Source organism: Pteropus alecto, unplaced genomic scaffold (assembly GCF_000325575.1).
Source record: "Pteropus alecto unplaced genomic scaffold, ASM32557v1 scaffold94, whole genome shotgun sequence".
Classification (NCBI taxonomy): Eukaryota; Metazoa; Chordata; class Mammalia; order Chiroptera; family Pteropodidae; genus Pteropus; species Pteropus alecto.
The window spans coordinates 8,157,216-8,169,554 of record NW_006437736.1 but is presented as its reverse complement, the minus strand read 5'-3'; the positions used below and the strand labels follow the sequence as shown (position 1 = coordinate 8,169,554).

The following is a 12,339-nucleotide window of genomic DNA, read 5'->3' as shown; positions in this document are numbered from 1 at the left end:
TCTCAATCTTAATTCTATTGAGGAGATTGACTATCTCAAGGACTTGGAATGCTAGCGTGGGCAGAAGTTCAGGTGGCCTTAAGAGAGGTTAATTAATCAGGCACTAAGTTTTTGTTCCTGCTAATTAGAAAGAGCTGCCAAGAAGAATTAAAGTGCAATTTGTAACTCATTCTGATTGTCCTTCCTCATGACCCTACCTGAGCTAAAACTTGGAGGTAAAGAGAGGAGAAAGGGTCAGAGGTTGGAAGACACCTTGCAAATGGCCTTGGATCCTAGCAGAGGCACAGAAGGGACTCCAGGAAGCAGCTGGGGTGGTGGTGATGGGGGGGAAGGGGAGGTGGGAAGCAAGGAGGCTGCCAAGGATGTAAAGGGTGCTTGGGGGTGCACTGGTAGAGAGGGCAGGCCTGCCCTGCAGACCGCCCCGGGGCTAGATATGGCGATGTCAATTCGGGTGGACTGTGAGGTTGAAGGGACCTGGGGGGAGAGGTAGGTGGGGGTCCTCACAGGGCAAGCTCCAGGCAGAGAGCAGCGTTCAAAACAGAGCCTCACTGATACGGCCCGCATCCTACCTGATCCCTCCCACTGTCCTGTGAGGTGGGCATGGCAGTAACAACGGATACCGCCACTTAACGGTTAGGGAAAGTGAAGGCTCAGAGGGACGCTAAGGTCGCAAGAGGAAAAACTGGCGGCTGTTTAGGCCGGCAAGCGCCGAGGGGGTGCGGTGGCAACCGCGGGAGTGCTCCGGAAGCTTCCTAAAGAAGATCGTGGTTTGGCCTCCGTCCGATTTCCTTACTACCCCCACCGGAGTTGGCACAACCCCAAACGTAGTTAAATAGCTTCGACAGCATAGTCCCCCAATTCCTTGGGCGCTGGCGTTTTTCAAGGCCGCGATTCCCCGGCGACCAGGTCAGTCTCAAGCCAGGAAGCCCCGGGCACGCTCACGGTGTGGTGGTGACTTTACGCTCGGGAATTGGAAAGCCTCCGGTGCGCCTGACCCAGAGGGGACATTGGGCCGTTTCCACTTTTCTCTTTTTTTCCCCCCTCTCTCGCCCCAATCCCCTTACTATGGGTACCGATGGCTTCTGGGGTCTCTTTCTCTCTCCCCCAATCTCCATTTCCCAGCCAGCTGAGTACAGAGAATCTTCACGATAGGGTGGTTGGACTTCCAGGGAGGGCGAGCTGAGAGAGGCTCGGACATGGAGTCATTCAACAAGCATTGTTTGAGTTCGCCCCCGGATCGAGCCTGGGGGCAGAGCAGGGTAGGACACTGGTACCCCCTCGTGGGGAGACACGCACGAACGACAGGATGATGTGCTGGAATGGTCTGAACTGTTGGTGTCAGAACTCAGTACTTAGCGGTTAACGACTTCATTAATAAAACTCCGCAAGACAGAGTAGCCACTCTTCCCTGGACGTTGGCCTCGGAGGCAAACCCTTCCCGAGACCGTCCGCTAGGGTGGGGATCGCGCCGGAGTCACAGGCGTCCGGACCCGCCCCTGCGTCCCCAGGCGTGCTCTCCAGGGGAACCTCCCTACCAGGGAAGCCGAAGGCTCGAGGCTGGGGAGGCTGTTGCACGCCCCAGACTCCCGGATCCCACGTTTGCCCTCGTCACCCCTGCCGCCCGGACCCCGAGGGGCACCCCGTTGGCGAGGACCCAGCTGGGGTCCTGCCCGACGCCCGCGCCGCTTCCGCCGCGCGCCTCCGCCGGGCACCTCCCCTCGCCCGCCTCGCCCCTCCTCTCTCCCGGCTCCGCGTCCTCAGCTGCAGGTTCAATCCCCGCGGGGACCCGGAGCGCGGGCACCCGGAGCGCCACGGCCGGTGTGCGCCCACACTCCCCACACTGCTGCAGCGGAGACCCGGCCGGGGGGCACCTGCGCGCTGCTGGCACGCGTCCGGGGCGACCGCGGCGGGCTAACTGGGCATGCTCAGGAGCGGGGCGGCCGGGCGCCGCGGGAGACAAGCGCATGCAATCTCGGGGCCCGGCACCGGCCGTCCAGGGGCGCCGCGCGCAGGCGGCAGCTCTCGCCGACGCTCTGGCCAGCTTGGGCAGGACGCCCGCCAGGATGGCCTCCCTGGCGGCATACGGTAACGACGGGCGGTGGCGGGCTCCTGGGGGCGGCTATGGCGGGTGGGGCTCGGGACCCGTCCGATCACCCCGGAAAACTTCGGGGTTGGCTCCGGGAAGGTCTGGAAGGGAGGGAGCCGGCTGCAGCGCGCGCCGGCCCTAGGCTTGGGGAGCCGATGCTCTGCGCAGCTGGAGGCTGCCTGGATACCTGGCAAAGGGGTGTTTGCATAAAGTGTTGGTGGAGTGAAAACACCTGAAATTTAGAGGATATCTGGGAGCTTCTGAACTCTAGAAAAATCCAGTTCGCTTCAGACCATGGAGGGGAAGGAATACCGGTGTTAAGTCCTTTTTAAGGACGAGACTCAGAGTTCGGAGATCTGCGTTCAGTCAGCGCTTATCTCGTCCCTGGCTGACCTTGGGCAAGTCAAACTTTTGTTCTTGCATTACTCTATCTGTAAATTGGAGAGGAGCACGTCTTTTAAGGCAGATGCTGTGCGGTTAAATAATATGAACAAAATATGTTCTTAATACAAAAAACAAAAAACAAAAAAACCCAGCTTGGTGATAAAATTTCCATGGAAATGGAAGCCATTCTCCCTTAGTTTGTTAAAGAAATATGCAATTTTTATTGTATATTATACAATATACAGTACTGAAGGAAAACAAAATCACAGTTTGAAGATTTCAGATTCAGCTAGAAATGCCCGCGCGCTGGGGAAGCCAACAAGGCTTTTTATCAATATTCCTGCTTGCATGGTAAAAGCAATTCTCTTTAATCCTTTATCAGAGATGCTGCCTCGACTGGGTTATAAGAGGCAGAAACTCAAGTAGACCTCTCTCCTTTCCCCTGGCTTGCAGTCAGTTGCTGTGATAACATCAAGTTTCGGCGTTTTAAACGGAAGGTAGTGAGCGATTGTTGGGAAATGTTCTTCAGGGACATCTCCAAGCCTGGAGTTGGCGGGAGGGAAATTTCTCTTTTGCGTGGAGGTGGCTTCCTTCTCTCGCCAGTGTTGTCCACTGCTCATTTCCCCAAGGTTAAAGAGGTCGGTCTCTCAGGATTTAAACTGTTTCAAATAACCACTCAGATGGCTCTGAGGGTTTGCAGTTGACGCTTGGAAACTGCTAACAAATTATGAGCTGATTACTAATTGCATCCTAGGGGTCTTATTTGTTTTCTGCTAGGTTATAAGTTGTTCTTGCCCTTGCTGCAGATATAACATACAACATTGTGGGTACTGGGTTCCCAGCTGGGGATAATTCAAAATTCTGATGGTGTTTTAGGCATATTCATTGGTAAAAATCTATTTTTACACCTTTTCCTGTCAGAGGGATCTAACTTCTGGTTTTTATATCATGTTAGATTTCACATACTGTCCTGTGGATACTGTCAGTAACAGGTTTACTTGATAATCAGTTCCAGAAATTTCTAGAAACTCTCAAAGTTTAATTGGGCACTCAGATAAAATGAAGCCAGAAATAGTGGAACTTTTTGAAAAGTATATTTCAGTAATTAAAGGAAAAGGTGGCAGATCATTATTATTATTTTAGTAAGAATTACACAGGTTTCTCTTCAGAACCTTAAAGGGAAATGAAACAGATTTAAATAAACATATAATTTAGAATTTGTGCTATTTTAAATATATTCTTGACACATTTTTCCATCCCTCATCCCTAAAGTGGTGAATACACTTAGCCACAATGTGCACGGGTCTGTAGCCTTGTGACTCAAGACACGACAAGATAAGTGAGCCATCAGGGAACAAGTTGAGGAAAAACAAAATTGAGCACACCGAATATATTCCTCACTCGCTAGATGCTGTTGAGATCATTATCTGATGAGAAATTGGTGCATCTCTGGAACCTTCCATAAGTAATCTCTCTGAAGGACATTAAAAAATGTCCTCTTTCAATTCTGTTGGATTTGAGTTTAGATATCATGATGGGGGTGATGTCGGTTTCTTGCCTGGAATTTGTAGGATTCAACTATAAAATTTCCTGATTTAATAAATGCCTGACTTCTATCTTTAGCCCAGAGTCTGCCAAAAGAATGACCAGTTATGATCCTGTGTTTAGGTTCCCAAGAAGAGAGAGAAATTTGGCTTATGTATGCATTTCATTAGCAGCAGCAGCTTCCAGTAAATCTCATTAGCTTCTCATCCAAATATTCATTTTTGATCCTATATTGGAACTTGTTCTTTATTTTAATAGGAATATTTACTTTCAGGCAGCCATCTAGACTCATGTATTCTAGAAATGTGAAATGAGATTGGGGCAATTAATAACTGTAATGTGCCCTCTAATATATGTCCAGTGGATGATGTAGTTTTTAAAATTCTGGATTTTTAATGCTTCAACCTTTTGTACTTACCACCGATTTTTCTCGTGCTTTAAATGGTTTAGGTTCATAACCGCTTTTAGCTCATTATATAACCATGTGCATGAGACCAAGGATGGGTGACAAGTCTCTTTTAGAGAGAAACGACTGGGACTTGATTCGTTTTTGGCCATGCGGAAGAATATATAGGGCCATGTCTCAGGCTGACCCAGGAAAGGACTTGTGGTTGGACTTGCCACCCTGGCATGAAGCTGTTAGCTTTGGATCTGAGGAGGCTTAATAAGGCACCCCAGGAGCTTACAGAGCATGGGGCTTTTTCAGAAAGGGAAAGCCTCTCTGAAGAGATATTTGAGCAGAGACCTAAATGAAGAACAGGACGGAGCCATTCTATTATGTAGGAAAGAGCATTCTTGGCAAAGGGAACAGTAAGTGCAAAGGCCCCGGGGGGCAGGTACGAAGGCGCCATGTTCAAGGCCAGGTGGAAGGTTAGCCTGGCTAGGACCCAGAGTGCAAGAAGAAGACAGGAAATGCAGTTAGAGCCAGTATTGGTATAACTATCTCCCTTTATTTTTCTCCTCTCTCTTAAATCGCTTCTTGTTTGTGGGCTCCTGTTTATGTTGGTGGTTGCCTGGGTTTTGCCCTTGACTTTATAATCGTACTCTCAACTATGTGGATGACATTGATTAGACATCTATCAAATTCGAGACTACGGCCCCAAGTACAGTCAGTCTCTTAGCGAGAAACCTGTGCATCGAGGGGACAAAGTTTTCAACATTATAAACAGAAGTGTGGAGTCTGCTGGGATACAAACGATAGATAGTAGTGGCACTTTATGTGAATTAGCACATTTAAATCTCAGAACCACCTTTAAGAAATTAGTCCAGTATTAGCCCCATATTTATTTGAAAAAACTCAGGCACAGACAGGTTGAAGAACTTAGCCTCACATAACAAGTGGAGAGCCCAAATGCAGGTGTAGAGAGTTTGACCGTGGAGCCTGGGGCTGGGGGTACTTAGGAAGAGGAAGAAAATAAGTGAATGTGTGGGTGGCTCTTTGGGTAATTTTAGGCAGAAGGCATGACTTGAGGAAAGGCTAAAATGGATGACCAGAAGTTCAGGACCTGTGATTGGAAGGGATTATAGGAGAGAGTTGTCGTTAGAGCTAAGCCTAACTACATGTAACATGGCAATGGAATGAGGCAAGGAGGTGATAGCCTAAGACAACCAGCTCTGTGCTAGACTTTTCTACCTGTATGCCCCTCTAGCATCTCAAACTCAATGTGCCCAAAACAGTTCCTCTCATACCTGTTTCCTATAGAATAAGTATAGCTACTAAGCTCAAATTGTGCTCCAGACTCTAGCCTGGACCCAGGGTACCGGAATAAATGCAATCTCACTGTTTCTCTCACAGACAGCAGGGTTCGGGAGGTAGATTTCTAAATTGAGAATTATAATGCAGTGTTGTAGGGGAGGGGCCTGGAGGAGTGAGGGATAGACCAGGAACAGTTACCTGGAGGAGACGTGTTAAAAGGTCGACTAGGAAAAGGAGCGCATTCCAGGGAGGGCACCAGCATGAACAGTGTTGAGGGGAAGACATGACAGGGGGCTTACAGGCAGCTGCTATTAGCCCAGTATTGGTAGAGCATGGCATCCAAGACAGGAGAGATTGGCAGGGGCTAGTGTGCTCTATTCAGTGCTCTTCGAATGCTCCCTTTCCAATATGCACTAACAGTGACTTTGGGCAAACTAATTCACCTCCTGTGCCTCAGTTTTCTTATCCGTAAAATGGGGTCACTGTGAGGTTTAAATGCAGTAGTACTTGTCAGTGCATGTGAGTGGTACCTAGTACTCAGTAAGCATTAGCCGCTACTGTCAACTGCGTCTCCCAGCCAGTGTACTCTCAATCATGAAATCCTGTTGATTTGTATTCCTCAAAGGCTTTCTCCTCTGTCTTCCCCTCTCCCTGCCAAGTGCTCTTATGCTCCATCGTTTTCACTCTGAATGCAGTTTCAGCTTCCTCGGCTGGTCTCCCTGCCTCTAGTCCTGGCCCCTCCTGATCCCGCTTGCAAGTCTGATCCTGTTATACCTCTGCTTACAACTCTTGAAGGTCTCCTCTCTGCTTGCACATCAAAGCTTAACCTTTCTGGTTTGGCAAGCAAAGCCCTCTGGGAGCTGAATGCCCTTCTCTCCTCAGCCCCAGCACCCCCAGCACCCCCTGCATGGGGAGGTGATGTAGCGTGACTGATTACACCAGGTTTTCTCAGGTGTCTGGACCTTGTTCTGAAACACACCTCCCTCCCCCTTTACGAGGCTCCCTCACCCCTCCTTGTTGATCCTACCCATATGACTTAGTTCCTCTCTTGGGACCTCTCAGGATAAGTCCTCTCCCTAACAGTCTTCATTTTGTGCCCCTCTGTGGGCTGTAAAATTTCAAAGCAATGACTATATCTTTTATCTGTGTGCACAGTGCCTGGCACATAGTAGGTGATGGATATGGCTCTCCGACTGACTGAAGGACAGAATGAAGGACAGTAGGGGGCAGTACTCCAAGCACATGTTTTTAAAAACTCATTTAGTTACAAAATAAATCCAAGAAACTATTCGATGACGTCGCTTATTTTTGCCCTCCACCACCTGGCACGTTTGTTATTATGCAACCTAGATACTCATCGTCAGCATGGATTAGGATCCTTTCCATTAATGAGCTGCAATAAAGCATGTACAGATTATTTTACCTTCAGCCTTTCACATTTTAAAAGTTTCTAGGGTAAAATTAAATTTTTATTTTGATCCTATGAAGAAACATTTTAGTTTTTCCCTTTAAAACATCATGCTCTTTTTAATAGGCATGTTGATTTTTCCATTGGAATGTAGTCCTAGACAAACAGTCCACAGCTGCCAAGGAAGTTTCTAGAACAAACCAGCTTGTTTTGTGAGTGCTTACGATGTGTCAGGCACCATCGTGGGTCCTGGAAGTAAAAACAAAAACTGCATGTTTTCATGAATCTTACGTTGTAGTAATACGGCACGGATCTTTGCCTTCTGGGAAAAAAAAAAAAGGAAATAGAATACAGGATTTTCAACATTGAATGGAGTAGTTGCAAGTAGGAAAGAAAAAAAAGGTAAGGATTTCTCTAGGGTTCTTGAAAAGGCTTTTGTCACTGTGCCTAACGCCTGCTAGAGTAGAATCAAAGGGAAGCTGAGATAATGAGTACCAGGTATGGTGTTTAAAATGCAGGAATGTTGATTCAGTATTTGAAAGCTTCCTAGGGGCTGTGGTAAACATTTATTGTACCTTCTATGCATTAGGCAGAGCCAGAAACTGTGGTCATAAGATGAATAAAGGGTGGCTTTGCCCTTTGGGAGTTTAGGTCTAGCTCAGATGCAGTGGACGATGCAGAGGACGATGCTATGGCTGCTAGTACTACCTGCCCTGCTTGCTTCCTTGTGCTGTTGCAAAAATCACATGAAAGCAAATGTCAAAATTTTGTGAACCTACAAAGTCCTATAGCAGTGTAGTATATAGCACCATGGTGTGTTTATCGTCCTTATTGTAGTATCAAAGAGATCTGCTTTTATAGGAAAATTTCTGGGGAGTGGAGACACACTTGCTAGACTCTGATGGATTCATCAGCACTTTAGAGAGACCTCCTAAGGTACCAGTTGCTCCCTGGAGTCAGCTTATGTCCTCTGTATGTGGTAAGCAGTCAATGTTTTTTGAATGAATGAATTTCAATCACAGTATAAAGGAGGAAGTTGAGGCCCATTCTTAGTACTTATTTTCCTGAAGAATTGAACCTGAACCTTTTATCTTTATTTATTGATCCTTTTTATTTTTAATAATGCTTTTTGTCTTAAAGCATTTTTCATCCTAAATTAACAAAGCTACTTCACCTATATTTTGGTTAGTATCTGCTTGTGGTATCTTTTTATATCTTTTTACATTTAACATGTCTATGTCCTTATGTTTTAGCTGTTTCTCTTATAAACAGAACTTAGTTGATTATTTTTTAGAAATCCATTCCAACAATCTTTTAAACAGCAAATTTATACCATTTACATATATTGTTATTACTAATGTATTTGAACTTCATTCTGTTTTACTTCATATTTTCTCTGTCTTGTTTTTCTCCTGTACTTTATTCTCATTTATTATTTTTCCAAGTTGAGTTTTTTTGTTAAATCCCTTCTCTCATTTTTCTCCACTATCTCCCACCTCCTCCAACACAAACAGAAATAGTCTATTTCTGTTGTTTTGATAATTTCTCTTCTACTTAAACCTTGCTCAACAAATTCTACATTTATTCATTACACTAAACTTAATTGGTCAGCCGTTCCCCTGAACAATCCTTTGACTTGAACACCCAGCTCCTGGCTTGTATAATATTATTATTTAGTATTTTAGTTCTATTTTTTTAATCTCCCAAATTAGACATTATAATTCTCACTTTATATTAACAGTTTTTGTTTAGATTTGCCTACATATTTACTTGAATTCTGCATTCGGTGGAAAGGCATATACAGGAATGGTACTCGCTTTCTTGCTGTGGTTAAGATAGTTTGAATGTTGAGATGATTTTTTTTGTTATAAGATCATACTTTTTATGAGTATACCCAAAATAATTTGAGATAAAAAGTACGTTAATTTTGTCACACATTTCTTTTAAGTGGGGTCTCTGAAAACAATACATGAGATGATGTCTGTCTTGTTCTCTATAAAATCTCAGTGCTTAGCACCTAAGATAAAATGACTGTCAGAGATGTGGCACCAAATATGACAGGAATCCACCTAACCCAGCTTGTGATATTAATTTGTCCTCCTTCTCTCTTTGCCTCTTTCTCAAATATTTGTCTCGTGTAAGGCACACCACGTTTTAATTCCACCTTTGTGACTTCTCAGAAGTGTGATGTTGAGCCAGTTCCCTAATTCTGTGAGCCTCATCTCTATAGTGGGATAATCATAGTGACCTTAAGTGAGTTGTTTTGACTCTTAAATGAAATAATGGATGCAAACAAAGTAATGTTTAGCGTAGGGCTTGGTAAAGAGCAAGTGCTCAGTAACTAGTGTTGTGTAATTCTACTGCCATCTCATTTTCTTAATTATTTTTTCAGAATTTTCATTCCTGGTTTGTCCTGCCATGATTTCTGCCTCTCTTTGTTTCTTGAAAAAAATTATTGTGAACTAGAATTTACATATAGACAGATGGGTAAGAGAAATTTATAATTTAACAAATAGATGTAATTTAACAAATAACTATACCCCATGTGACCACCACCTCTGTCAATGAAACATTCCCAGCCTTGCAGAACCGACTGCCTACTCCCTGTACCCTTACGCAATTCAGAATGCCTTCTTTACCTATAAAAGGAACCACCATGCTGACTTTTGGGCTAATTATTGTTACTTTTCTTTACCTTTTTTACCATCTACATATACATCCATAAACAATATAATTGAGTTTTGTGAAATTTTCATAAATAATTATGTATTATTTTGTGATGCTTCTTTCAGTCAACATTATGATCGTGAGATCCATCCATAATATTTTCTATAGTGTGACTTCATGTTTTTTGCTGTATGGTATTCCATTTTATAGATATCTTAGGTCTTTTTAAGTATAAAAATAATAGCTAGCATTAATTGAGCACTTTCTATGTGTTGTCTTATAAGGTATGTGCCTTTATTATTCCCATGGTACATATGAAGAAACAAAGTGACATAGAGATGAAAAAAATGTGCCCAAGGATTGGAACCAGGTATCTAATCTAGATACTGACTCCAGAATTTACAAAGTTTCTTAGTCTCATTCCTAGTCTCAAGCTTTTCCACTGGTTACCTGTTTTAAAAAAATTTAACTCCATTTGGTTCCTAAAGGATTAAATGGATATTCCAGCCTTCTCATAAAATCTAGCACTTAAAAAAAATTCCTATATGGAGAAATACCTTCTTTATGCAGTGTCACCTTGCATCGTAACTGCCACAGGTCTTTGTACTTTTGCTCTTTGAGTCTTTTTGAAATAGCACCACCAAGATTACACCCTAGTTTTACCATTCATGTATGATTTATATTTCAATAGTTTCACCATTCATATTTATTCACAGGCTTTCATTCCTAATTTAAGCATTCTGCTTCTTTGTTGATTGCTAATTTTTCAGTGTGTTTTCCTCCATTTCTTCCCATTCATAGGCATTTCTGTGCTTGCGACTCTGTCACTCTTCTCTCTTTCTCTCCCCATCTATCCCTTCCCTCCTCCCTCTTCTATCTCCACCTTTAATGCCATTGACCTTGTCCCTGGAAAAATCTCCCTCCCAAAATTCTTTAAGGACAGATCATGAGTGAAGAGTTTAAAAAGAATTAGGAATGACAACTTTAGTTAAAATAGTTCAATATGTTTTAGGTCTGGATTTTATTGATTTCAGCTGATTCCACAAATATATACTGAATTATTTGCTAACTATGCTTTTTGTTAGCTATGATAACTTTTATTAACCATACCCCATTCTTCTCACTACCCAAAAGTGAGAAAAGCATTATCGTCACCATTTTCATTTGGTGGGGAAGAAGGCAGTTCGAACTGCGGAAGGGTGGAAAAAAGAAGACTAAAGGAAGGCAAAAGCTCTATCAAGTTCAGCATTTATATTCAGCAAAAACTGGGCTTCAAACCTAAGTCAGCTGACTCCCAGCTGAATGCCCTTTCTCTCTGATCACAGTGACCCCTAGTGAAGTTATAACGAATAGGAAGGGGAAATCGTCATTGGTTTATTCTTTATTTTCATGCATTCCTTTTTCCTACCAATGAACAAACATGTATTGAGGATTTGTCTTATGCCAAGTATGATGCTAAGTTCTGAAAATTACAAAATTACCACCTGGGTCTGCCGTTGACAAATGGTTTAGGTTAGGATACATGTCAGCCAGTACAGATATGCCCCGCTTTTTGAAAGTTTATATTACATGACTTGACTTCTGTGAAAGACCTACATTAGAAATCTGAAGAGGATTTTTGCTTTTAAATTCATGGTAATTGCTTCTTTGCTTTACATCATTTCGGCTGGCTTTTATAAATTGAAGGTTTGTGGCAACCCTCTGTGGAGCAAGTCTTAACTGCACCATTTTTCCAGCAGGCTCAGAGGATGGTTAGCATTTTTTTAGCAATAAAGTATTTTTCATTTAAGGTATGTACATTGTTTTTTAGCCATAATGCTATTGCGCACTCAGTAGGCTGCAGTATACTGTAAACATAACTTTCATATATACTGGGAAACCAAAAAAATATGCATGACTTGCTTCATTGTGACAGTCACTTAATTGTTGGGTCTGGAATGGAACCCACAATGTCTCCGAGAGATTTGCCTGTACAGTCTCTCCCGCTCATCTCTGTCGGGGCTGTGCCTGTTACTCAGGAGGCACCCTAGAGAGTAGAGATGGTCTGGGGATGTTTCTTAGCGGAGTTGGCCACATCCACTTGCTAAAATCATTTTTCCCACATTAAAATAGTTTTAAAATATATATATATATTTTTGCATTGTACCTCCCAGTTTGTGGACCTGCAGTGGCCTTGATGTGGCCCCTAAGGGCCACCACTGTTTCTCTGCCCTCTGGCTCACTACCTGCTTTTGTCAATACTTTCCAGCTGCCTTCAAACCCAGGCACATACAGACACCCCTGCAGATGACTCCCATTTCCTTCCTTCTCTGTCTACGTGCTTGCAGTTCTTCCTAAGGACACTCACCTACAAAGCCATCTTCTCTGCTAATCCACATTGTTCTCGTTAAAATCTGACTCTTGCTATGTCTCCAGAAACCCTTTTCTTTTGAATGCATTTGGCGAGTTCTTAATAATTATTTTTTCCCCTCAGACTTATAACTTTCACCATTATAGATCATGGTTTCAGAGTTTTCCTAGTATCGCATAACAAAGTATTCAGGTATTTCCTTC

The 12,339-nt window shown here is 43.6% G+C and overlaps 1 protein-coding gene across 10 annotated transcripts in view; it reads left to right on the top strand.

Moving 5' to 3' along the window:
- The first annotated feature begins 1,483 nt into the window (after positions 1-1,483).
- ANO4 (anoctamin 4) overlaps positions 1,484-12,339 on the top strand; it is a 332,447-nt gene continuing 321,591 nt past the window's right edge. For 3 of the 10 annotated variants that reach the window (XR_003047093.1, XM_025048727.1, XM_025048728.1), the window contains exon 1: positions 1,485-2,085. Coding sequence is in view for 9 of the 10 variants with exons in the window: in XM_025048727.1 (XP_024904495.1) it covers positions 1,965-2,085 (121 nt within the window). In the remaining variant the exon portion in view is untranslated. Of the gene's footprint in view, positions 2,086-12,339 lie in introns of all 10 variants that reach the window. The other 7 variants (XM_025048733.1, XM_025048732.1, XM_025048735.1 and 4 more) reach the window with 4 other exon arrangements.